We start from the raw sequence: 22,843 nt of genomic DNA, 5'->3' as shown, positions 1-22,843 counted from the left end.
AATCTTGGTCTATTCTCACCTTAAACCGATTAGATTGCTTCAGAAGACATGAAATAAACCACTAGAGCAATATGGATTACTTTTATGCTGTCTTAGTGTGCTTTTATGAGCTAAAACATTTTAGTCACCGTTCACTTGCATCATATTGATCAACAGAGATGAGATATTCTTCTAAAACTCTTCGTTTGTGTTCTTCAGAAAAACGAAAGTCATACACAATTGGGATGGCATGAGGGTGAGTAAATGATGAGTGAATTTTCATTTTAGGGCGAACTATTCCTTTAAGCCACGCCACCACATCTTTCGGACGTGTCTTGAAGGTAACCCTCAGATTGTCGAAAGTTTCGCGAGATCTGCAAGCGTCGTTCACACTGTATTTATTTGGAGTCGTTCATAACCCCTATACCTACCCGTAAACCTAAATATTATCATAAGATTAATCATACCGCAAAATCTAACTCCAAACAACCTATACTTAGTAAAAGCGAATTAGACTCTCGCGATCCTTAGGCTGCTGGGGTTACCTTCTAGACCCAGCCCACGCTCCATCGCTCTCTTAGGGCGGAAGTTGTCATATCAACCGTTTCCTACTTCCTGCGTCAAAATATTCCGGTGTTTCTATGCGGCGGTGGGCTTTAACGGCGCTTTCCCGAGCTGTGTGAGTGATTATGGCTGCGAACAGCAGCACCGGTTCGGCCACCGAGCCTCCGGGACTGGAGACCCAGCGGCGGGAGATAGACAACCTCAACCAGAACCATCAACTCCGGGCCGGGGACAGTTGGTGAGAGAAACTTCAGCCCCAAAATAATAAACAAACAACCAAACAAGAGTAAACAGTAACAACGACGGGAGCTCTCATGAGTGACGTTAGTGATTTAACACTATAAATCTGACAAATGTATTTTTATTTGTGGGTTTGAAGTTTATTAGCAGCCTTGCCAATGTGAAATAGAGTTACAAATAATTTGGAGAAATAAAATAATTGAGTAAAATAAGCACACAGGTGGTGGTTCAGGTCTGCTTAATTAATACTTATTAAGTCAGTTTCAGCATCATAAAGTTTTGTCAGTTTGTTTGTCTAGTCACATTCCAAAATCCCCAACAGTACCTGCTTTAAAGTGTCTTTTTATGTCTGTTTTCATTGAACAGATTTGCACATGAGATGATTTTATTGTTTCTTAGTTTTAAAATAGCATACATTTCTCATAAGTTTAATTTACACAATTGGAAGGTGTGTCATTCTGTGATGAGTTACTTTCGGTTTGTGCTCCTTCCTTGGACAGGAAAGGCAGTGCTGGTTTAAATTCCTTTCCTTTTTGAAGGCAGTTGACAGGCATCTGGTGTCTTAATGCATGTCTATCCCTGACACCCAGCGCAGTTTACATTAAACAGATTTGTGCTAAAGCTCATTATCTTTAAAGAAAACAAAGTTAGACTGACCAGTAATCTTTTACATCTGTTAAGATGGCAAGATAGTTAGTTGAGGGCTGAATATGATAAGTAACGATATACCAATATCGATTAAGCGGGCGATATTTGATATTTTTGGTTTGTAACGCTGTCCAAAAAACAGAAGCAGTCATTCCACCTAGTGTCAGTTTCAAAATATACTGGCTGCCTTTGTAATAGATTTGCAATCTCATTTGCTGACTATTATGGCAAATATCAGAATTGTATTGACCTTTTTTTATCTGCATTAAATTAACCATCAGTGACATCTTGATTACTAACTTTATTGCAGGTATTTGTTGGACAAAAGATGGTTTGATCAATGGAAAGAGTATGTGGAGACCGGGGACCAAAATTCCTCCTCTTATCCTGGGAAGATTGATAACACAGAACTCTTTGAGGGTGATTGAGTCTAGTTATAATGATTCAATGCACAAGAATGTTTGCAATTTTCCCAATAAAACCTTGAATGTCTATATAATGTGTCTCTTCGTTGAGCTCATTAATCTGTCCATTAATAATTTCAAACTATGTGGGTGCAGAAGCTGTTTTAAGTTATTTAATGTGCATTCTGCAGATCTGGATTCTTACCATCTGAAAGAGAGGTTGGTGGAAAATGAGGACTTTGTCCTGGTCCCAGCAGAAGCCTGGCACAAACTCTTGTTGTGGTATGATATGATGGATGATCAGCCTCCATTGGAGAGAAAGGTATTGATAACCAGACTGCTGACTATTGAACATTCTGCATTCATGTTAATAAATATTAAGCTGTTGAGTTCCAAAATCCAGTGTTTTAACTTAACACTTGTATGAAAGTTAATAGAAACCATGAAGTTATATGTCAGGGGTGTTAATTGAAGTTCCAAGAGGTCCATTCTCTGAAATTCTTTCCCAGCAAATGTCCAAACAAACAGAAGCTAATATGTTGTTTGGCTATGAAATTAAATAAGCATTGTGAAGTACTGGACAATTCTCACTGTACATTTTCAAGTTAGCAGCCATAACAGCAAATAATACATACTAAATAGTCAAAATTGTCTCTCCAAGACTGCTGCTTTGTTCTGGACCAAGTCAAAGTACTAGTTTATTCTATACTGTATAGAAAATAATTGTAAAATACCATCAGTCTTATGGAGACTGCTTTGCCTACTTTATGTTTTACTATCTCTTACCATTTTCTAATTGAACTATTATTTGTATACATTTTTGTGATGTGTGTATGTGTATATATATACGTGCATGTGTACGTATTAGAGCTGTCAACGTGTTAATGCATGTGATTAATTTAAACGTTTAACACGTAATTTTTCTTGGTCGCGTTTAACGCGTTTACCATTAGTAAAGCATAAACCAGCATAAACACTGATAGGAAGGGTGAAACCTTTGCGGTGTATCCGCTTGTACGCACACAGCAGTGATTCCATGTCAGCGATAAAATGATGAGGAAAAGGGCTCATAATGCTATTTGATATACAAAAATTCCATATAGGACTTGTGATAGAAAGTATTTTTCAGCCTAAGTAAGGCTCATTTTAATTAGCAAAAAGCACTGCAAGTCTTAACTATCACCATAACGCAGAATGAGAAGTTTTTGTCTGCAAGCACTTTTCATGTGGAGTTCAAATTTATATTGTACAAACACTTGTATAGAGTGGTTATCTGAGTTACCGTAGCCTTTCTGTTAGCTCGAACCAGTCTGTCTATTCTTCATTGACCTCTCATCAACAAAGCATTTCCGTCCGCAGAACTGTCGCTCACTGGATGTTTTTGGCAACCTTCTGTGTAAACTCTAGAGACTGTTGTGAATGAAAATCCCAGGAGATCAGCAGTTACAGAACTAATCAAACCATTGGCCAAATCACTGAGAGATAATTTTTCCCTATTCTGATGTTTGATGTGAATATTAACTGAAGCTCCTGACCCGTATCTGCATGATTTTATGCATTGCACCGCTGCCAGACGATTGGCTGATTAGATAATCGCATGATTAAGTAGGTGCTCAGTGATTGTATTTATGCAGTATATGCCTGTGTTGCTTCTAAAGTTTACAAATGACACTAGTTATTTGTTATCAAAGTTTAATTAATTGAGAATAATGTGAAAATCTCCTTTTCAGGTCATTGACCTTCCCAGCACTGTTAAAGTCGAGGTCTACACTGTGGAGATCTACCTCTGTCTTTCTAGCAACTTGGATAATACTTTTCAGGCATGGTTCAGTCGGGCAGACAAGATTCGTGAGTATTGGCTTGTAATGTATACAGTGGCCCAAAGTTTTTGACTCTTAAGCCATGCTTTTAAATGTATTACATTTATTGCATTAAGTACATTTCATGAAGATTTTAAAAATTATCTCTCAAACAAACTGAAAGTAGCTTTCAAACATCATACTGTAATTTCTGCTCATAGCTACTGAAAACTACAATCAGTGATTTATGCCTGATAAAGCATTTTACACATGTTTTCTATGAGGTGAAGCATCAGGGTTTAGATGCTATCCAACTCTGGATTGCTGTTTGATATACAGAATGTTATTTTAAAGGATCTCTTTTATGTTTGCCATGTAATTATGTTTTGTAAAACAAAGGCTTTGCCCCTTCGGGAAGTCTTGACTGGTGTATCTGAGCTTCAGATCTCTGTCTGGTAGGTGTGTAAATGTCTAATGTGTGTCTGTGTTTGACAGATGCCATACATCAGAAGATACGGCAGCAATTTGAAGTGTCAGATACTGCTGAAAGCCGAATGTGGATGAGGAGTACAGATGGAAGCTCTGAGAGGCTACGCAACCTTAACATGACTGTACTGGATGCCTGTCTCAGCTCCGGCATGGTAAAAACACACCACAGTGGGGAGAGACCCCCCGCTGCCTCCTCCAAATAATAGGTCCTATCTAAATTCCATACAAAACAGTTCTGTTTTGTATAAAATGTTTAATATTTAATCATTTCATTTTTTCGGTTAAAGTAGGTTATGAGGGTTGGGAACCGAGAACTGGTTTTTGTCCAGAACACTGGGATCATATGATTTTTATGACTTCCGTTTCCGGTTCTCGCATGCAGATTGAACACTGTATTACAATACTCTATCAGTGTTTACTGCAGCACATTTCAGTGGCAGCTCTAGCCCCTACTGAATCTGCAGTGTGAAATACACAGTGTATTCTTATTCCCAAACGAATGACTCTTATGAGCCGGTTCTTTTTAGTGAATAAAAATAGGTATACTGTACATCAGTCAAAGCGGTTATGGAATTGATCTTATACTGATGCGCAAGTTATAAATGTCCAACTCAAATTGAAATAAGAACTGTTAAAGTGTCACAAGCATAAAGGCTTTAGGCTACGTAACACGGTCTAAACAGTCTCTGAAATTGTTCCTGTGTTTATTTAATTGTACTTCAGTCCTGTGAGACTTCAATTAGGCGGTTCAGTTACGAGTTGTTTGTTCAAATGACAATGTGCAGTTAAAGTGGCTTTTTTTGTAAGCAGTGAAATTGTATAAATAAATGAATGAATGAAATTTCACATAAAATAATATAAATGTTCTCGTTTAATATTTTTATTTAATATAGGTTAGGATCAATTATTGGATTGCATTTATGTCTCTAAAATTATTTGTATATTTGTTAAAATAATTGTATTAAATAAACTGGCTGCTGAGTGCAGTAAATGCAATAATAATTCTTCATTTATAAGAAACGACTTGCATATTATATAGCGCTTTTTCTAGGCACTCAAAGCACTCCATGTAGTATAGGGGAATCTCCTCAACCATCACCGGTGTGCAGCATCCACCTGGATGATGCAACGGCAACCATAGTGCGCCAGAATGCCGACCACACACTAGCTATTGGTGGAGAGGAGAGTGATGTAGCCAATTCAGGGATGGAGTTTATTAGGAGGCCATGATAGATAGGGGCCAATAGGGGGCATTTGGTCAGGACACCTGTGTTATGTCCCTGCTCTCTACGAGAGGTGCCCTGGGATTTTTTTATGGCCACAGAGAGTCAGGATCTCGGTTTAACGTTTCATCCGAAAGATGGATAGTAGTGAAAGAATCGTAAAGTCCCCGATATACTTCCATAGAAGTTCTTATTCATTCTTCTTTCAGGGGTAAAAAGAAGTTCTAAACAGCCGAGCAACAGTATACTGTTTCCGAACATTCAGACAACTGCCACACCACTGTGGGAGGTGCTTAGATGTACATTTAAATATGAGGATGCATAGTAAAACCCTAACTATTGTGACATTAAAATGTGTCATCAATGACTACTGATAATGTGGACCAATGGCAGTAAGGAGCTTAGAAGCCGGTAAGAATATTTCCTAAACGTTTACCCCTGTGAGCTGTAACGAACCACAGAAATAAATGCAAAAACAACTTTTTGTCCAGATTTTGTTTGAAATGACATTACACTCGTTCATTCTTCGATTTCATAGGATGTATATCTGGGCCTTTAAGTGATGGTGATATCTGTTAGAATATGGAACATCATATGTTAAGATTATTCAAACCAATTCTTCAGGAGTTTGTGAGTCTGTTTGTCTGATTCCTTAAAAGAACTGGTTTGTCAGAATCATTTGTTCATGACTTGGACTGCATTGGTCACGCTGTTTGTTTGTTTTTTTGTTTTTTTTTTGCACAGTCAGTAATGTAGTAGAAAATGTGTTGTCTTTGTTTTATTTTGCAGGACTTGACCCTTAGTTTATTTCATTTGATTCAGACTGCAAACTCACTACACTGGTAAAATTAGAGTTTTTTTAGAGTTGCAACAAACAATGATAAACACCTCCTCATTCATATGCACGAGTCAAATATGGTCATTTATCATATTATGTAATCGTTTAGTGATGTAAGCACTGCCAGCAACCTCACCCATCAGGTTAGGAACATGGACAAAGTTTGTTATTTTGATTGGTTGTGTTCTAACATGCTCTTCTCACTCTGCAGACAGTGATAATGGAGATCAGGAATGCAGATGGTACATGGCCCACATCCAGGCCTCAGATCATGTGAGTGTGGAGACAACAGCTTCCCTTTCTTATGCACTAGCAAAAGTTTCCCATTTCTGTTTTTGTTTAGGCAAATGGAAAGTCACGTGTCTAGAGCACAAAACACTCAAAAACGTCCATATAAAATATGTGTCATCAGCCCCATTCTTTTGTATTTATATATTTTGGAAATAATTTTGTGTGTAAAGGATAAATGAAGTGCATTGTTTGATGTACATAAAGATTGCATGAATTCTTATCTGAGTGTTCACACTGAATTCGCATTGCAAAATATCAGATACCTGTCTGATAGGGCTACACAATTCATCAAAAAATAATCGAGATTACAATTACAACTGACAAGTACAGCATTCCGTTTAGGTGTACTCACCTTGTGCCTCAATTTTGTGGGCTGTTGTGTGCATTAATGCAAAGGAAAATCTAACACGTTTAAATTAGTCTGAAAGCATTTCAGTAATCCTCACGATCTTAATTATACTTTGTACAATTTATAAAAAATGTGATTAACACTTTTTGTTTTTCATGCAATTAAAATATTAAAGTAATTCTGGAACACAGTTCTCAAGTTGTTTTGATGCATAGCCTACATAAAAATATGGCATGCAAATGCCCACACAAAATAAGTATTTTAATGTTAATTCTATTAATCGAAAAAATATCTATATTTTTACACTCATCCAAAAGCAGATATTTTTCACAAGGGTTTCAAACACAGTCAGTCATAGTGTAACAGGTTCAGGATGGGCAAGGAGGAGGTGGGAACCGGCAGAACAGTCAACATAACTTTAATTACGGAGCTGAACTTAAAACAACATAAAACAAACATACACACACACAGCGACCGCATGTCTCTCTTTTTCTCTCTCTCTCTCTTTCTCTCGAACTGGCATCTCCGTCTCCCCTTTATCTCTCTCTCTCCCACTGATTACAAGACTCAGCACTGGCTGTGCACCCTCACGGCCCGGCCACGCCCTCCTCCTCATCACTCATGGTTTTATTACATATCTGGATATGTGGGAATTAATGTGGTATTCTATGTCTCCAGGCGGAACTCTGCTGATGATCAGGACTCGTATCGAGGTCCTCCGGGAGTGTGTGGCCTTACAAACCTCGGCAACACCTGCTTCATGAATTCGGCCTTACAGGTCAGAGGTCACAAAATAAGATGTTTAAGGAACTTAAGGAAAAGATTATGCTGTTGTGGTCAACAGATTGCATGCAAGGAATATAATTTGGTATCACAATTAAATATACTTTTACAGCATTTATTAATCTTGGTTAATGTTAATTTCAAAATATAGTAATACATTTTTAAAATCAAAAGCTGTGTTTGCTAACATTAGTTAATGCACTGTGAACTAACAATGAACAATTGTATTTTTATTAACTAACATTAACAAAGATTAATAAATGCTGTAAACAATATATTGTTAATTGTTTTTTCATAATACCTAATGCTAATGAATGTAACCTTATTGTAAAGTGTCACCTATAATTTTATGTTAGGTGAATACTGTTCCTGTAAATATATATTGTTTGTTGGCATTCCGTATCATGTTTATTTATTATAAAGCGCTTTTAAAATTAAATTATTCTGTTTTTTGGGGGGGATCCGTTATATTGCAGTGTCTGAGTAACACGCCACCACTGACTGAGTACTTCCTAAAGAGCTTGTATCTGGAGGAACTGAACTTCTCCAACCCTCTGGGCATGAAGGGTGAAATTGCGGAAGCCTACGCCGATGTCATCAAACAGATGTGGTCAGGGAGGCACTATTCTGTGGTTCCCCGTGTCTTTAAGGTAATGTAAATTTGTTGTGATCCATTTTTTTGGTTTGGATGTGGAAAATACTTGATGACAATAGAGCTGGTTTAAGTTTTTAAAAATGCTGTTTACATTTATAACAACGCTTAAAGGGATAGTTCACCCAAAAATGAAAGTTGTCATTATTTACTCACACTCATGTTGTTCCAAACACATATGACTTCCTTTTTTCCATAAAAAAAATAAATAAGGAGATGTTTGGAAGAATGTCGGCCTCAGTCACCATTCGCTTTCATTGTTTGTATAAAGATCCTATGCAAGTGAAGAGTGACTGAGTCTAACATTCTGCCTAACATCTTTTGGATTCCATGGTAGAAAGTCACCCAGGTTTGGAACAAAATGAGGTTGAGTAAATTATTACAACTTTCATTTTTGGGTGAATTATTCCTTTAGATAAACAAAGATATCAAGATTCTTGTTGATGCTGGCACTGTGACTGTTAGCACACATATCAGTGGTGCTCGTGTGGCATTTCTTTCATATGAATAAAAAAGATTTCTTGATATTTTTACTTGTTCCCCCTTAACAATGACCAACATTTCTTGCATCTGTATGCAGACTAAGGTTGGCCACTTTGCATCACAATTTCTGGGATACCAGCAACATGACTCTCAGGAGCTGCTGTCCTTCCTGCTGGACGGTCTTCATGAAGACCTTAACCGAGTCAAGAAGAAGGAGTATATTGAACTCAGGGATGCAGACGGTAGACCAGACCAGGTGACCACACAACTCCAGATACTTTTCCAAACATACAAACTGTAATACTTTCTTTACATTCCCAAACTTCCTGTGTAATCGACATCCATCTAGAGCGATCCGATCATAAGTGGTCAGCTGAAACGCCTGATATTGCATGCTGAAATGCGTCTTCTGTGATCAGTTGTGATTGGGGGGACTACATATAAGTACATTGCTCACTATGCCACCGTGTAAAAGCAAATAAGAAGCTGAAAAAAAGTTGCTACACCATTTATTCATTTAGCCGATACTTTAATCCAAAGCAAATTATCTGTCACTACATAAATACTGAAGATACGCTTCATGCATACTTTGAAGTCTATATATATATACTTTTCCTATTTTTTCAATCGAAAGTTTATTTTCTAGAGCAGCGCGTAATCGTTAAAACCTTGTTACAGCACAGTGGTTGGTTGACGGGTGAGGAGGCTGTCCTTAACTGTTTTTTTTTTTTTGTCAAGTTTCAGGACAAATACAAATTTCACTACAAACGTAGTGTGGTCACATGCGTTTCTGACTACCTCTGAATGTTTTTTGAGTGATTTGATCAAAATTTTGGACACCGTTTACAACTTTATTTAGCACTGGTCACTTGTGATTGGATCACCCGAAACAGATATAAATACCAGGTGTAAATTGTGTCAAAAATTCCCAATGCTGCATATATATGATTCATGCATCAACCTGCTAAAAGTGTCACTAGAGGAATTCCAAAGCATCTTTTTCTATTTCAATTTGTTTATAGGAAGTGGCTGAGGAAGCGTGGCGCAACCATCTGCGGCGGAACGATTCGGTCATCGTTGACACATTCCATGGGTTGTTCAAGTCAACCCTGGTGTGCCCAGAGTGTTACAAGGTCTCTGTAACCTTTGACCCCTTCTGCTACTTGAGCGTGCCCTTACCAGTCAGTAAAGAGAGAGTCATGGAGGTTTTCTATGTTTCCCTCGATCCTACAGCCAAACCAACCCAGGTGTGTTATGCCATATACACTAAATAACTGCAAAAATATCATAATGTGCAGTCATTTCTGGAAAAAAAATGCAGATTATGAGTATATTTCAACAGACTTACTAATAATTAGAGAGTAAGCTCATGCCCAAAAGTTCAGCAGATGTGAATTATGTATTCGGTTCATGACTGTTAACAGGAAGACAGCTGGTGGCTTGTGATGATGTCATCAGGACCTGTTTTGCTTAGGGCCAAGTAATCTTACAGATTTGTTGAACAGTTTTTAGCACAGCACTTTGTATTGATGTAGATAGTATTCTGCGCTTGTGGAATCACATGAAGAAATTCACAAGCCTTAGGTCCAAAACATACTTAACATAGAATGAACACCAATGCTTCTAGCTACACTAGCTCGATTTCACTTGTTGCATTTGGGAAAGTTTCAGAACTAGGGCAAATTCAGTGTGATTAATTATGTAAAGAAAAAAAATACTGTGTATAAAAATTAATGCAATTAATCATTCCACTGGACCATAATAAGGAATGTTCACCTTCATGTTTTTATGATTCTCGGGCGTCAGGGGGCAGTAAGTGCAAAACCAGCTGGTTAGAATCCATGTAATAAGCATCAAAATGTACAGTCAGCTGGTTGTTATTGCAAAATAACCCCCTTCAGTGTGGGACAAGAGGCTTTGCAATTGGGTCCTGATCACCTTGTCTGGGTTTATTTTGAGTTAACAAAATAATTTGGTTTCAAAATGGGGATGCGATTTCATAGGAGTGTATATTTAAGCTGTGAACATTTAAATTCAAAACATTTAGCACATTTAGCAAAATTTCGGCAAACAAACTAGTCCTAGGCCATTTGCCTGATCAGAACCATAGAGCTAGTTACCTTAATAATAACCCGACGCAGACATTTGAAGGCAATAAAGTGACAAGCAATAAATCCTCTCTCTCCTTTAAGATGCACTGTGTTACTGTGATTTTTGTTTTTTTACTGTTGACTGATAAATCCAGTTTTCTCTCCCTCTTGCAGTATCGGTTGATTGTCCCTAAAGCTGGCCAAGTGTTTGACTTGTGCACTGCCCTCTCTCAGGCAATAGACATCCCACCTAACCAGGTTCAAACACACTTTGGCCAACTATAAAAACACATTGACAATTCACATATGAATGTAATCTTTGAATTAGTCATGGAAAAAGTCTTGTATTTGTGCATAGCTAATAATGGATTTGCTCTGCTCTGTACAGATGATGGTGGCTGATGTGTTCAATCACAGATTCTATAAGATATATCAAGCTGAAGAGTCCTTAAGCTGTATACTGGACCGGGATGACATATTTGTGTAAGAGACTTAACAAGCACATGCACACACGTACATAAATATTCCAATGTTCCCTTTTCTAACTTTTCCTGTAAATTGGCTCATAACAGTACTGTACTAATTCATGATAACTATAAAATATAACTATAATCATTAACATTAAACAAATGTTCAATAAACAAATATTATTGGGACATTTTAAGGTATCTGTGCTGTTATAACTAGGGCTGTTAAATTAATCACAATTAATCTCATGGGTTTATTTTTTTTGTTAACTCAATCTCAAATTTGCCTCTACATTTATTTCTTCCTTTCACACCGTGTATTCAGTTTTAATTCATACATCTCTTTTTAAGAAAAAACAAAACAATGTAATTTGGTTTACTTTGCTCATAGATGATAATTTAGACCTATTGAACTTTGATAATCATTAAATTCCTCCACACAAAGACTTTACCTTTGTTAAAACGTATTTTATTTATGAATAACTTTGCTGGTAAGAAAGCCTTTTGTCATCATTTTCTGATAAACAAGAGTCGGAAAATTTGTTTTGTGTGCATTGAACACGAATTCCAATGTTAAATTAGGTAACTGTGTTTGCTGTGTTAAATACATTTAATGGCACCAGACATTTAATTAATCTTGTATATTGGTTTCTGATTGTGTGTTTTGGGTGTGTTGATGCAGGTATCAGCTGAGCAGTGGCTCTGTGGATCAGGATGGTGAGGAGGTGGTTCTGGCCATCTACATGCGTGAACGCTCTCACTACAGAGATTACGGTTCGGGAAGTAACAGTTATGGCACCTGTCTGTTCGGTCACCCGCTGCTGATGTCTGTGCCGCGCGGTCAGTGCATACAGGAAGAGCTTTACCAGCTCCTACTGAAAAGACTGGCGTACGTCTAACTGATCTGTTATTTTAGTTGCTACAGGCTGGCTCAACATTGAGCTCTTTAAGACATTTAAAGGAATTCACTTGATTCAATACCAGTTAAGCTCCATGGACAACATTAGTTGTAAAAACAAGCAAAAATAGCTTTTGCGGGTGCCTGGGTATCTCTGCGAGTATTGACGCTGACTACCACCACTGGAGTCATGAGTTCGAATCCAGGGCATGCTGAGTGACTCCAGCCAGGTCTCCTAAGCAACCAAATTGGCCCGGTTGCTAGGGAGGGTAGAGTCACATGGGGTAACCTCATTGTGGTCACGATTAGTGGTTCTCACTCTCGATTGATTACCACAAACATTTATTTTGACTTGTCCCTAATTTTCTTAAAAAAAAAAAAAAAAAAGCAAAAATGTACAGGTTACAGTGAGGCACTTACAATGGAAGTGAATGGGGCTAATCCGTAAATGATAAAATACTCACTGTTTCAAAAGTATAGCAACAAGACATAAACAAAATGCATTGAACATGATTTTAATGTGATAAAAATCACCTACCTTTTCTTTGTAAATTTCTATGCCATGACAATGTAAATATATAACCTAAAAACCCTAAAGAAACCGTAAAAACAATTATTTAAACAACTTTACTGATCAAATAATACACAAAGTTTAACAGAAGAATGAATGTGTTTTTTTTTTTTTATTATAAGCTTCACATTTCTGCCTTTAAATTCTCAAAAAATATGCCTAATGCTGCCGATTGACTTTAACTTGTATTGAACCTGGAATATTCCTATAATATTCATAGAGCTTAACTGTATCGAACCAGTAGTCTTGCTTAAGATAAAACCATCTGCTAAATGACTACTTTCTAACTTATATGGGGTCGTGTTTACTGCACAGGCGATACGTCCATCCCCAAGACCCCTCAGAAGAAGTAGAGGAAGAAGAGGAGGTTGAGGATGGAGGAGAGGAAGAAGAGGAGGAAGAGTTGTACAAAGCTCAGACCAATGGAGTTAGTGATGGTATGTTTCCATTTCCTTTATCAAAGTCAAAATAACCCAAACACCTACCTGTATAATATGTTACAATACAATACATAATGTTTCATTTTTTAATACAGATGAGGGTCAGGAAGACTCTGTAGAGGCAGGGCCATCCAAGAAAGAGGAAGAGCAGTCACAGGAGAACAGTCAAGTTGATGGACCGAACAACGGCCAGTCAGAAGCCAAGAAGAGCAGCGAGAGGAAGGAGAGAGCTGAGGAGGAGTCAAGCAGTGAACCAGACCGAGGCAGCAGTACAGAAGAGGGCCAATCAGCAGGCGGCAGCACTGACACAAATTCACAAGATGCCACTGATGGGGACCAGAGTGCCGGCGCAGAGCCTTCGGGAAAAGAGGAAGAAGATGAGGAGGAAGATGGAGAAGAGGCCACACTTTGTGCACAGGCTAATAAGAAGCATCCAGGAAGACGGCACTTCACACAAAGGCGAAAAAAATCCCTCTTTACGATTCAGTCTGTGAATTCTAATGGCACTTCAGAGCGAGGGATGGGCGAGGCAGGCAGCAACTTCTCTTTCAGCTGTGAGTACACACAAAGGTCAGAAATGAATGGAATATTCCAGGTTCAGTAATCTCAAATTAATCTCAATGGACAGCATTTGTGGATTAATGTTGATTACCACAAATTATTTGTTTGACTTGTTCATCCTTTTCTTTAAAAAAGCAAAAATCTGGGTTTCTCTGAGGCACTTACAATGGAAGTGAATGGGACCATTTTTTGGAGGATAATTTTTAAAAAACATTTAAAACTTGTGTATTAATTTATTAGAGCTGTAAAGTTGTTGAAATCGTTGTTTTAGGTTTTTAGGGTTTCTTGACATTTATTATTATGAACTACAATAATTTAGTTTTTTATTTATATTTTATATTCAATTTGTCATTACAATTTTGTTTAGTTTTTGTTAGTTTTCACAATTTGTCTATTGGTTTTAGTTTAGTTTTCTCAATGATTTGTAGTTTCAGTTATTTATTTTTTTCCATGTCTAATGTGGATAGTTAATGTTGCAAAAAAAAAGTTTGCTCAGTTTTCCGGAGCAACAGACTGGCCGCCGTGATGATTCTAATTGCCTGTTTTCTATTTCTGGTCTCAAGACGCCAAGTAAAAACTGCCAAAACTAGTGATCTAGAGAAGAACAACAATCATTTAAGTGTTACTTGGTGTATAAATTAATTTCACCAGTTGTCATAACAACTCGGAATAATTAATTATTTCAAGGTAACTAACCTGGACCATCGGCTTCTTGTCATCTAGACAAGAGTAGTGGAGTAGTGGTGGCGTAGTGGGCTAAAGCACATAACTGTTAATCAGAAGGTCGCTGGTTCGATCCCCACAGCCAACACCATTGTGTCCTTGAGCAAGGCACTTAACTCCAGGTTGCTCTGGGGGGATTGTCCCTGTAATAAGTGCACTGTAAGTCGCTTTGGATAAAAGCATCTGCTAAATGCATATATGTACAGGTGAAACTCGAAAAATTAGAATATCGTGCAAAAGTTCATTAATTTCAGTAATTCAACTTAAAAGGTGAAACTAATGTATTATATAGACTCATTACAAGCAAAGTAAGATATTTCAAGCCTTTATTTGATATAATTTTGATGATTATGGCTTACAGCTTATGAAAACCCCAAATTCAGAATCTCAGAAAATTAGAATATTGTGAAAAGGTTCAGTAATTGTCAGGCTCAAAGTGTCACACTCTAATCAGCTAAACACCTGCAAAGGGTTCCTGAGCCTTTAAAGTGAGATCTCTCAAGTCTGGTTCAGTTGAATTCACAATCATGGGGAAGACTGCTGACCTGACAGCTTGTGCAGAAACCACCAAATTCAGACACTCTCCACAAGAAGTAGAATATTACATGAAATCAATAAAAAGAAGGATGTTCTCAAAGTGCTGTATCAAAGCACATTAATAGAACGTTACGTGGAAGGAAAAGTGTAGTAGAACAGGTGCACATGTACGCAGGGATGACTTGGTCTGGAGCCGATTGTCAGTAATAAGGCCATTCAAATGTGTGTGGAAATCTTTTACAAGGAGTGTAATGAGGCTGAAGTCATTGCATCAAGAGCCACCACACACAGACGAGTCCTGACATGGGCTTCAAGTGTCAAATGTCTTACCTGGAGCTAAAGTAGAAAAGAACTGGTCTGTTGCTCAGTGAACCACAGTCCTCTGTTCTGATGAGAACAAATAGGTTGGATCTCATGTGTGAAACCATGAGTCCCAGAGTGACTGAAGGACATTGAAGCGAGATGCACATTGTATCCATAGTATTGCCTTGAAATCCAGTATGAAGTAATTACTACAATCTGTGTTGGTTTGGGGAGTTAACAATTAAAGGGATTGTTCGCCCAAATATTTTTATTATCTCATCATTTATACCCTCATGCCGTCCCAGATGTATATGAATTTCTTTCTTCTGCTGAACAGAAACAATGATTTTTAAAAGAATATCTCAGCTCTGTAGGGCCATACAATGCAAGTGAACGGTGACCAGAACTTTGAAGCTCCAAAAAGCACATAAATGCAGCATAAAAGTAATCCATACGACTCCAGTGGTTTAATCCATGTCTTCAGAAGCTATATGATGTGAGGTGTGGGTGCAAAATTTAACTCCATTTCTCCTTGGCAATCATGAACTCTACTAGGAAGTGTAATCAAGCTTGAAATCATGATTGTTCCTCAAGAATGCAATTGGAAGTTATACTGTGAAAAAAGAGTTACACTTTCATCTCTTCTCACCCAGAACAGATTAGATCACTTCAGAAGACATGGATTAAACCACTTATGGATTACTTTTATGCTTCCTTTATGTGCTTTTTGGAGATTCAATATTTTGGACTCTGTTGACTTTGTATGGACCTATATCTCAGCTCTATTCGTCTAAAAAATGTTGTTTGTTTCCTGCAGAGGAAAGAAATTCATACACATCTGGGATTTGTTTTGTAGTTAAAAAATAAATTTTTGTGTTAATCAGTATTATGCCACAAATGCTGTCAATTGAATTTGTATTGAACCTGGAATATTCCTTTAACTAGGACTTGAGTACAAATGCTGCAGAAAGTGACAAAAACACCCCAGATGTTGGGTGCCCCAATGCTCCTGTAGTGAAAGTTTCTATTGCATATTTTAAACTATACAATTAAATAGTTTTTGCAAATATCTAGTTATCAGCATCTACATTGGCTATTAGGTAGAACAGTATGCCATTATGAAGGCAGGGTATAAAAAATTGCAAAATTACCTTCTAATAAAAACATTTCTGAGGCTGTTACACGCTAATGAGAAATCCCACATATGACAGACCTCTCTAAACTTTTGCATCAGGAGATTTTACTCAATGTCGCTTGTACGCACAAGTGAGGGTCATTATAAAGCAAGTCTGGGTCTCCTTTATGTTCTCTGGAAACTCAATTCACATCTATTCATATCTGAGCAGCGGCTGTTGCATTGTGTTTTAATTCAGAGTGTATATGAGCGTAAATGTTCCAGGTCTTAATGGTGTGACTCACTGTTTGTGTTCAGCTCAGCAATACATTGCCATCGACTGGGACCCTGACATGAAGAAGAAATACTACAATGAGAACGAGGCTGAGGTAAGCGCTAATGAGCTCTTTAAGAAATTGTTTTGTCTGTTGTTCAAGATATGAATGTATTCTTTCAAATAAGGCATTTCTGAGGCTATTCAATCAGAGGTTTATTTTGCGTTCATTTTAAGTATAGCTCTAGACTGTGTCACTGTAGTGAATATGGAAATATTTGATCTGATTTAGATGCGTTATATGTCTTACCCAGAAAAGTATTTTATTAAAATGTATCTTTATTAATTTGTCTCTATCACTAAAACTCTTTGCTAACAATATTTTAAAGCTTTTTAAATGTAACCTTTTCTATTATTTCTTATTTTTATTTCTCTTTATATCTTTCATGGTACTGGCTCTGTCTACCAATTTTCAGTATAAATTGGACAATAATGGAAGTACATAAAGTCCCCCTCTCTTTTCTTTTGCACATTTATATAATGGTTTGATTTCATTTGAAGCATGTGCATTCTTGATTGAAGCTTTAGACTGAACTGTGAACACTTGATGACAGACAAAACACTATACGTTTATTATTTTGGTTTATCGGTTATGGTCCATAGCATAAAAATAATTAAGATGATTTTGGTAAATTTCATTATAGTATTTACGTACTCATTTCATATCTAAGCATCCCTATTACAAACATGTTGCTTGTGTGTTTATGCAGAAATATATAAAGCATCAGAGCATGGACGTCCCTCACCAGCAGACAACAGTACAACTGCAAGAATGTATAGCACTCTTTACCACGGTAGAGACACTGGAAGAGGAAAACCCCTGGTAACTATCACATATTCATGTCTTTCATTTACTGCTTGAATTGATGAAGGGAAACATATGGCTTATGTTGTTTTTTTAAAGTGCCAAGCAATGAGAGGATGTGTTTAACAATTTTCTGTAATTGTAAAAGTAATCAGATTACTAATGACTTCACTTTTGTTACTTTCTGAAACACTTTCCTGCTCAACAAATTCAAAATAATGTCTATATTTCTTTCTGGTTCACTGTTTCACACAAGCCATACATTCACTCAGCACCTCACATTTCTCCTTCACAATGACTCATTACGGGGTCATAATTCATGTAATCTACATTAATAATATATTAGAAATAAGCATAACCCTATAATGTATTTAAAAGTAATTCAATTAATTGATAGTCAGTAACTGTAATCTGATTAAAATAATTAAAAATGTAATGCATTTCACTATTTGTTTTTTATTTAAAAAAGTTATTAGATTACAGTAATTAATTACTTTGTAATTAGATTCCACCAACACTGGCCGTAACTATCTGTTGTATAATTTCTAGTGAAGCAATCGATACACAGTGTTGCAAATAGAATTTAAGCAAGTTTTTGTTTATGTTGTCTTTAGGTATTGTCCTACATGTAAGAAGCATCAGCTTGCCACTAAGAAATTGGATCTGTGGTCTTTGCCAGAAGTTATTATCATCCATTTAAAGCGTTTCTCCTACACCAAGTACTCTCGAGAGAAACTGGACACAATTGTGGATTTTCCTCTTCGGTAAGATGAACTATTATACCTAATAATACTCAGATTAGTGGTTGACCATTATCAATGGTCTTCGATTGCTTGGTCCAAACCAGAGTTTGTTTCATCCTCACTTCCCCTGAAGCTGGAAGCTGTTTACCACTGTAACTAGGTAACAACAATTTAAAAAGACATCAGCTTCACTGTGTTATTGAATTATGAATTTCTTTGGATTTACCACCAAAACATTACATGCACGGAATTACATTTATGTTTGTCCGTCACTGATGCACTGAATGTGCAATGACGTGACGAATGTTAGCGTTTGTCTGCCGCAAGCCTGCAGATGCTTTGGAAAACGTGTGAGTGGTGGCGGCATAGTGGGCTAAAGCACTTAACTGTTAAGCAGAAGGTTGTCTGTTCGATCCTCAGCCACCACCATTGAGTCCTTGAGCAAGGCACTTAACTCCAGGTTGCTCCGGCGGGATTTTCCCTGTAATAAGTGCACTGTAAGTCGCTTTGGATAAATGCGTCTGCCAAATGCATAAATGTAAATGTTAAGAATGTAAGGTGCTCTTTGAAGGCGATTTTATTTGGAGACAAGCAGGTGCCATAAGAACTGTACCCCAGACCACCCTTTCAAGCGGACTCATTTCGTGGGTTCAGAAAACAGCGTTCACATCATCCAAACGAACTGAACTTTGACATAAAACGAACCAGGGTGCACACCAAAAGTGCAAGTGTGAAAGCACCCTTAAACTATTACAGTACATTTGGTCCTGCATATGTGGTTACAGTATTTGTGAAAAGTAGCTCTCATTGTATGTTTGCAGGAATTTGGACTTCTCAGATTTTCTCTTGAAGAAGACGGTGAACAGTGCTGAACCTCCCTGCAGATACGACCTCATTTCTGTGTCCAACCACTATGGCGGACTCCGTGACGGACATTGTAAAAATTATTTCTTTTCTATAAATGACTGTTTTACGATTGAGCATAAACTGTTTTAATTTCAGTTTTTTTCTCCTACAAACTAGATACTAGTTATGCCAGGAACAAGGACAACTGCCAGTGGTATTACTTTGATGACAGCAAGGTGACCTATGCAAGGGAGGAACAAATTGTGGTAAGATTATTGCATATTTATGTGGTTTGGTTTGTTAAAGCTCATGTATATATTTTTTTGATGTTAAAATACTTTCTCCTGTCCCAGCTTATAATGCAACTGTAAGCAAACCATTTGTAGGTTGAGTTCCTTGAAAAGTGTAAACACGTGGCTGTATTTAGGTTAGCATCCCAACCAGCCTACATTGGCTCACCCAATTTGGGATATCTGTTTTTTTTACTAATGGCAGATGGAGAGAGTATTCAGCTGTTTAAAAATGACACAATCACTCATAAATTACATAATTGAGCTTCAAAATGAATATTTACACATGCAGAATACAGCATTGTGTTATTCAAAAGAAAAATTCAGTCTTTCATCTAAATATAAAACCTAATATAAGCAGTGTCCCAGATACCAATTTCAGCCTGAACAGTGTTTTTAATGCTGAGCTTTATGACTTAAAAGGTTGTCATCATTTATTATTTTATGTGGGAAGATCCTTTCATGAAAACAGAAAATAAAATATAAATATATTTATAAAAAAAAAGATAAATTCTGACCCTAATTGTTGGTCTTGTTCATAGTGCGGGTCATTGAAGCTGATAAGACCATAAAAACATTCAGGTACCCTCTTTTCTTTTAGACAAATGCCGCCTACCTCCTGTTCTATCAGCGCCAAGACAAGATCCGCCAACCCACCGCCCCTCCACCTGTACCATCTTCCACCCAACCAGAGAACCACACCAAATTCCAGAGCCATGATGGAGAGGATGGAGCCACTTCCTGTGTCAGCATGGAGACTGACTAATTTCGTCCATCCTTTCCTCTGCTTTCTTACTCCACTTCTGTCTTTCAATCGCTTGTCACTTCCTCCTTCACATTTTTTGATCACCCTCTTTTGTTTAATTTAATCTTACTTAACAGAAACTTGAACCTCTGCCTGTGCTCTGACTCCTACAGGAAGAGGGTGGCAGGGGCTACTTTCTCAGGCTGGTGCGAGAGCATCATGGGGTGGGAATGCAGATTATTTTGTTTTCTTAACGACAAACTCAAGGAAACAGGTTAGGCTTGTGGCCGAATTTAGAGATTACACGCTGATTTGTTTGAATTGCTCCAACAATGATGAGAATCTGGTGAATGACGTTGCGCCGCAGCAGAGTTTGTGGTCACCCATATTGTCGTTTGCACTGGAGTTCATCATAACATGCTAACATCAATGCATTTCCTTGTTGTTTTTTTTCATAAGCTTGCATTTCTGATCTAGCTAAGCTACTGTCTACAGTGCTGTTTGATCTACATGCACAAACCTGGGCCAAGTTCCACTGCTCTACTGCTTTTGTTGAATTTAGCATCAAGAACCAGTTTGCTATGTATTCCAACTGGGTTTTCTTTCAAGACTTCTTGTTGTTCCATTAGAACTTGTGGTTTTCCATCAGAAACTATTCTTTCATCAGAAACTTTAGTTGGTCCATTAAAAAGTTTGGTTTTTCCATCAGACCTTTTGGGTGGTCTAACAGAATTTCTAGTTGTTCCGAGCAGCAACATTTAGTGCGGTAGTTATTAGCAGGGATGGAGGAGCCTCGTTTCTCAATCAGGGACATCATAGTCAGAAATCCAGCTATTGCAATTTGATATTTGATTTCTGCAGTCTTCTTGTAAAATGTCGGAAATAAGGTGGAGGTTAAAAAAAAAAAAAAAAAGGCTTTCTATCCACTCACTGGTGAAATATTTATTTTTATAAATGCTTGATGCTAATATGGAGCTGTAATTCTAATTCTGAAGAGTGGTGTCTAAAGGCTTCTAAAGATCTTCCATTTTTATTTTTCATTCTTGTGATGGTTTTTATTCTGCTGTCGTAAAGACTGGTGATGGCCCTCTGTTGCGGGACACAAACGGAGGCGAGAATTTAAATTTTTTTGTAAACAAAAGGAAAATAAACAGTAGGATTTTAATATCTCATTCTATTGGACTAATTGTGTGCAATTAATACTGAACTCTTTGGAGCAATGAGAATATTTCAGCAAAGTGCTTTCTGGATAGAGCTCTTTATTGTGTTCTTTTTTAAGGTGCCTCTGTACAGTATTTTTGTATTGTAATATGTTGTATTATCTTTGATCATCTGGATCAGATGCTGGGAATGGGGGAGCTTTCATTTTATTTTATTAGGAATTCTAAATTGAATATATAATTGTATACACATCTTTTGATATGAATAAATGATGACTATAAAGTTAAGGATTTTACACTTTGGACACATTTGGCTTTCATTGCATTGTTTAACCTCTGAATAAAGGGGCATGTAGGGGCAGCTGCAAATGTTTCTCGGCTGTTTGCAGTATTGTATTTTATTTGGCCTGCCCAGTAAAATGCAAGTCTTTTAGGCAGTGCTTTTCAAATGCTCTCACCTACAGGAAACATGGGTAAATCTTACAAAACCTGTCAAGAAAATACTGGCCATATTTCTTTCCAAAATCAAAGCGGAACAAAGCAGAAATTATATTGTGCTTATTTTGCGTATTCAAAATAATTTTATGACAATTAAGCTTATGTTCTTCCCAGAATTCTAATTACAGTAATGTGCAAATATCTCCTTTTTTGTTGTTCTGCCATTAATTTATGCTGACCAACTGAAAATCATTAATTAAAATAATTCAATTACAATGATTTAAGCAAAATCATTACTGTAATTCTACTGTAATACAGTGGAAAATAAACCGTAGAAATGACTGAACTGTGAGAAGTGAAAACTCAAAGTAAAACAACTGTACAATTTGCTGTAATGAGAAGGTTGCTGGGCTTCAAATTGTCACAAAAATAAAACCACATTGAATTTATTTTTAAGTTGGGGTGAAATATGACCTGTACATGTTCTTGACAGGTTACATGAGATTCATCCACACATTTGTGATGAAGACTTGCTTTGATACGTCTGTCCTTTACACTTTACAGAGACAGTTTATTTTATTTTTTATAAAACAGTTCCTAAGATGAAACCTCAAAATGAACAGCAAATTCATTTCACATCTAAAGTCTTCCATTTTGTACAAGGTTTACATAATGCAACAATCCACCTAATAAAAACTTTACTTTTTATATAGAGTTTTAGTTTTATGACAAATGCCAATGCAGAGCATTTAAAATAGAAATTTAAATATGTCTAAGAGCCTCTGTGAATGTAACTTCCAATGGTTTCATTTATTTCAGTGATATTCATAAGGGGATGTTTGGCTGTATATGAATAATTGCAAATATCAGAACAATTCATTTTTCTTGATCTCAAAAATAGTCTGTTAATGATTTGTTTTTGTAACAATATTTTAAAGCCCATTTCACTGCCAGAGTATATCCCACCTTGAGTCAAATTTCATATTTATGATTTTACAGTGTGGGAGCACTTTCTGTATAGAAATAAAACATTGTA

The 22,843-nt window shown here is 37.0% G+C and overlaps 1 protein-coding gene across 2 annotated transcripts; it reads left to right on the top strand.

Moving 5' to 3' along the window:
• Positions 1-604: 604 nt before the first annotated feature.
• On the top strand, positions 605-22,840 carry LOC127620876 (ubiquitin carboxyl-terminal hydrolase 11-like). Of its 2 annotated transcripts, none has more exons than XM_052094210.1 (21): positions 605-781; positions 1,742-1,851; positions 2,027-2,157; positions 3,566-3,683; positions 4,130-4,275; positions 6,396-6,457; positions 7,503-7,602; positions 8,084-8,257; positions 8,840-8,998; positions 9,765-9,989; positions 11,007-11,090; positions 11,221-11,315; positions 11,982-12,188; positions 13,084-13,205; positions 13,304-13,762; positions 16,765-16,835; positions 17,491-17,603; positions 18,200-18,349; positions 19,150-19,265; positions 19,352-19,440; positions 20,066-22,840. In XM_052094210.1, the coding sequence occupies exons 1-21, from the start codon at positions 669-671 to the stop codon at positions 20,228-20,230; spliced, it is 3,009 nt and encodes a 1,002-aa protein (XP_051950170.1). In that variant the 5' UTR covers positions 605-668; the 3' UTR covers positions 20,231-22,840. The 2 variants fall into 2 exon arrangements, with proteins under 2 accessions (XP_051950170.1, XP_051950171.1); XM_052094211.1 differs by having other exon boundaries at positions 735-866.
• Positions 22,841-22,843: the final 3 nt, after the last annotated feature.

The sequence above is a fragment of the Xyrauchen texanus genome, chromosome 27 (genome assembly GCF_025860055.1).
Source record: "Xyrauchen texanus isolate HMW12.3.18 chromosome 27, RBS_HiC_50CHRs, whole genome shotgun sequence".
Taxonomy (NCBI): domain Eukaryota; kingdom Metazoa; phylum Chordata; class Actinopteri; order Cypriniformes; family Catostomidae; genus Xyrauchen; species Xyrauchen texanus.
The sequence above is the reverse complement of the archived record's forward strand: the minus strand, read 5'-3'. Positions and strand labels throughout refer to the sequence as shown.